Genomic DNA, 5,000 nt, shown 5'->3' with positions numbered 1-5,000 from the left:
AAACGAGTACTTACTTAACGTACAAGTACAAGTACTTACTCAATGTACAAGTGTGAGTACTTACTCAACGTACAAGTACGAGTACTTACTCAATGTATGAGTACTTGCTCAATGTACAAGAAGGAGTACTTACTCAATGTACAAGAAGGAATACTTACCCAATGCACAAATACAAGTACTTACTCAATGTACAAGAAGGAGTACTTACTCAATGTACAAGTACAAGTACTTACTCATCGTACATTTACGAGTACTTACTCAATGTACAAGTACGAGTACTTAATGTACAAGTACGAGTACTTACTCATGTACAAGAACGAGTACTTACTCAATGTACAAGTACGAGTACTTACTCAACGTACAAGTGCGAGTACTTACTCAACGTACAAGTACGAGTACTTACTCAATGTACGAGTACTTACTCAATGTACAAGAAGGAGTACTTACTCAATGTAGAAGTACAAGTACTTACTCAACATACATTTACGAGTACTTACTCAATGTACAAGTGCGAGTACTTAATGTACAAGTACGAGTACTTACTCAATGTATAAGTACGGGTACTTACTCAATGTACAAGTACGAGTACTTACTCAAAGTATAAGTACGAGTACTTACTCAATGTACGAGTACTTACTCGGAACGCAGGCATAGTTGACCCTCAAGAGTCCACCATTCCAGTAGTCACTATCCTTCTTGGCTCCCGGGACGTGCTGCCACACGCTGAAGTGACACTCCCGCTTCCCAGAGCATCTGTGAAAGAAGAGAGTGAGGCTGAATGACACGTACATAGTCCTAGGCTATGTCCAAGTCCATTTACTCCTCTCAGTATATGGACCTACCTGATTTTTTTTTTTTTGCCCCTGCAGAACCACCGGTCTATCCCCAATACAATGCCTAAGAGTGCCAATAGACCTTTTGGTCTATAACGAGGTGAGTCGAACAATACTGGAATACTAGAATGAATAGATAATCAAATAGATAAAAAAAAAAGATAAATGAAGGTATAAATGAACTAAGAGATAACAAATAAATAGATACGTATAAAATGAACGAGTGAACAAACAAAGAAATAAGTAAAATGGATAAGTGAACAAACGAATTAATAGATAGGTAGGTAAAATAGAAAAAGAAAAAATCTTTCTATTTTTTTTTGGCCGTCACCCACTTGCAGTGACTAGGAGGCAAGGTTGCTTTTGTCGGAGTTCAGCGATTCAGGATCATATGTCCCTCCTGTCGCCACATGCTAAGCCTCATAACAGAACACGAACTACCCTCCATATTGTATATACATTATATATATACATATATATATATATATATATAAATATATATATATATAATATATATATACATATATATATGTATATATATATATACATACATATATATATATATATATATATATATATATATATATATATATATATATATACATACACACACACACACACACACACACACACACACACACACACACACACACACACACACACACACACACACACACACACACACACACATGCACACACACACACACACACACACACACACACACACACACACACACACACACACACACACAAACCCACCAGCACTCTCACACGCACACTCACACATATATTTATATATATATATATAGATATATATATATATTTATATTATATATAGATACTTATATTATATATATATACATATATATATGTATATATAGTATATATATACACATATACATACATATATATCTATGTATATATATATACATATATATATACACACATATATATATAAATATACATATATATAGATATAGATTTATTATATATATATATATGTATATAATATATATATGTATAATATATATATATATATATATATATATATATATATATATATATATATATATATATATATATATATACATTTTTACACAGCAACAATGGTTGCCCCGTATTTGTACAGATGACTACACATGTCAAAAGCTTATGAAAGATTTACATGGGTTGATACCAATATTGACGTACATACGTGATTGATGATGTGACACCATGACATGCTCAGCAAGCGTAACATGGTCATTAACTAGGAGTCAAATTGTCCAGTTAGTGTGCAATCATTCAAGGGCGTGCGATGACGTCAGGGGGATTTGACACGAGTGTGTCACAGATTTGTAGCGCTGTTGGATCAAGGTGCCGAGAACGTGAGTCTTATGTCAAAGGGGAGTGATGATCTATGAAATTGAATTTGCCTCTGTGCGGTAGGAAACACTCAATAAATAGATGTATATATACATACATATATATATATATATATATATATATATATATATATATATATATATATATGTATGTATATATATACACTATATATATATATGTATATATATATACATATATATTATACATATATACATATATATATATATATATATATACATATACGTATATATATATATATATATGTATATATATATATGAATATATATATATATAAATATATATATATGTATATATATATGTATATATATGTATATATTTATGTATGTATATATATATATATATATAATGTATATATATATATAGAGATATAATAATATATATTTATATAAATATATATAATATATATAAATATACATATATATATGTATATATATATATGTATATATATACATATATATATATATAAATATATATATATATACATACTTGTATATATATATATATATATATATATATATAAGTTATAATCTGGTTCCATCAATAAAATTCACCATTGAAACTGAAATAGATAATTATAATAAGCTACCATTTTTAGATATTTTACTACACACAAGCGGAAGATATATTAAGTAAGATGTATTTAGTAAAAACAACAATAATTTTTATCATAAGTTAATTATTAATCTTCTCACAGTGAAAAAAATAAGCTTTGTGTCTTTAGTTCAATGTTACTCAGAGCATAAAGAATTTGCAGCCCTGAATTTCTGAATAACGAGTTGAGCAAGATATACAGCATTGCATCAGACTTAAAATATCCAAAGTATTTGATAGACAATTCACACGCTATGGCCATAAAAACTTACTATAAAACTCCACAAGAGAAAAATAATTTTTGTAATAAGAACTTACTAGTGCTTCCTTTTCATGAGAGTATGGCAGGACTACCAAAAATACTTAAGGAATTCAACACAATTGTAGTCTTTAAAAACAATAGCACAGTTAAAAATATTCTAATTAAAAATTCTCCACATAACACTGAAGGTTGTGTATACACAATTCCTTGCCTGCATTGTCCAAAATTTTACATTGGACAAACTGGCAAGGACTTACAAACAAGGATAAACCAACATAAATACAGTGTGAGAAGTGGTCAAGTGTCTAGTGGGATTTTTGTTCATGTGAGGGACCAAGATCATTTGATTGACTGGAAGAATGCTAGTAAAATAACTTCTTGTAATTCCTTTACTGAAAGGAACATAATTGAATCAAGCCACATAAAGCAAACTTTTGACCAAAATATCAACCTAAGCCTAGGTATGTACAGGCTTGATAACTTTATTTCAAAGAAAATCGTTACATGTTTTCCTGCTCGGACATTTGGTCCATCTGTGACCTGAGGACTGTTGGCAATTTTCTCAGGCTTGCGTGTTAATTTTTCCCGTTTTCCATTTTTTTGTCTTTACTTCTGTATATATACTGTCTGTATCTCATTTTCTGTATTCCCTTGATGATGTCTTAAATAGACGAAAACGTTCGGACTACGTTTCTTATTTACCAGTGTTTTTTTCTGCAAATCATATTCACGTGTCATTTGTGAAATACTGCAATATATATATATGTATATATATACACTATATATATATATATATACATATATATATATATTAAAGTGTATATGTAAATGTCTCAGAGATAGCATGGTACATATCGAATAACTCCTTCCATACCATGTATAATTTTTCTTGTTTATTCTGTCTGCCGCTAGGCGATTTTATTCACCCTAAGGCATCCCATGGGTAGCGAAAGGTTTGGACGAGGTATCTTGTGCTTCTATCCGAAATTTCGTAGATCCCGACGTAGATGATCAGATAAGGAAGTTATCTTCTTGGTGTGGGGTTTAAGCCTCTTGTAGGGGATTAACTTTAAATGTTAACCTCTTTCTGGATGCCGTTAGGCGACTTAATTCAGTTATAAGGACTCCCTTTATCCCACTGAGTTAAATCCAACCAGATTTAACATCTATAGAACTATATGTATGTATATTTGTGATATGTGTGAATGCATTTGCGTACATGTGTATATTAAGTATGTATATATGTATGCATGTATGTGTGTATGTATGTATATATGTATGTATATATGTATGTATGCATGTATGTGTGTATGTATGCATATATGTATGTGTGTATGAATGTATGAATGTGCATATGTATGTATATATGTATGTATGCATATATGTATGTGTGTATGAATGTATGAATGTGCATATGTATGTATATATGTATGTATACATGCATGCATGTATGTATATACGCATGTATGTATATGTGTATGCATGTTTGCTTGTATACATGTATGTATGTACGTCACAATATAACCATATGTATACATAACCATGTACCATGGATGGCACCCATAGCAACTAACACCACACCACACTCACATTTCCAATTATACAGCAGAATGCTATGATTCAGAGGCGATTCGCTATCACGTGAACATTAGCTGATTGAAGGTCGATCCGACCGACTGGATGTCCGACTCTCGTCAACTATATTCTAACACTCAGCACGTCCGTAAGAAGACGTAACTACAGTCATCTGACCACACACCACATATAGACACATTTAATAATACTAACGAGCTCCGTTATTTGACTCTATGTCACTACATTTTAATGAGATAATGAAGAATGTGAATATTAGCCGCAGCCTCAAACTGAGATGCTGACTTCAGCGAAATGAAGAGTTATGAAAGGTCGTCAGCGGCAGAGATGCGGAA

At 31.2% G+C, this 5,000-nt stretch overlaps 1 protein-coding gene across 1 annotated transcript in view; it reads right to left on the bottom strand.

The window, feature by feature from the left end:
• Positions 1-5,000, bottom strand: part of LOC143035585 (uncharacterized) — a 106,906-nt gene that overhangs the window by 33,175 nt on the left and 68,731 nt on the right. The window contains exon 4 of the mRNA XM_076202451.1: positions 638-753. Coding sequence (XP_076058566.1) covers positions 638-753 — 116 coding nt within the window. The remainder of the gene's footprint in view (positions 1-637; positions 754-5,000) is intronic.

The sequence above is a fragment of the Oratosquilla oratoria genome, chromosome 19, assembly GCF_046742065.1.
Source record: "Oratosquilla oratoria isolate Oo_2021 chromosome 19, ASM4674206v1, whole genome shotgun sequence".
Lineage (NCBI taxonomy): Eukaryota > Metazoa > Arthropoda > Malacostraca > Stomatopoda > Squillidae > Oratosquilla > Oratosquilla oratoria.
Note: the sequence above shows the minus strand (reverse complement) of the source record. Positions and strands in the feature narration are given on the sequence as shown.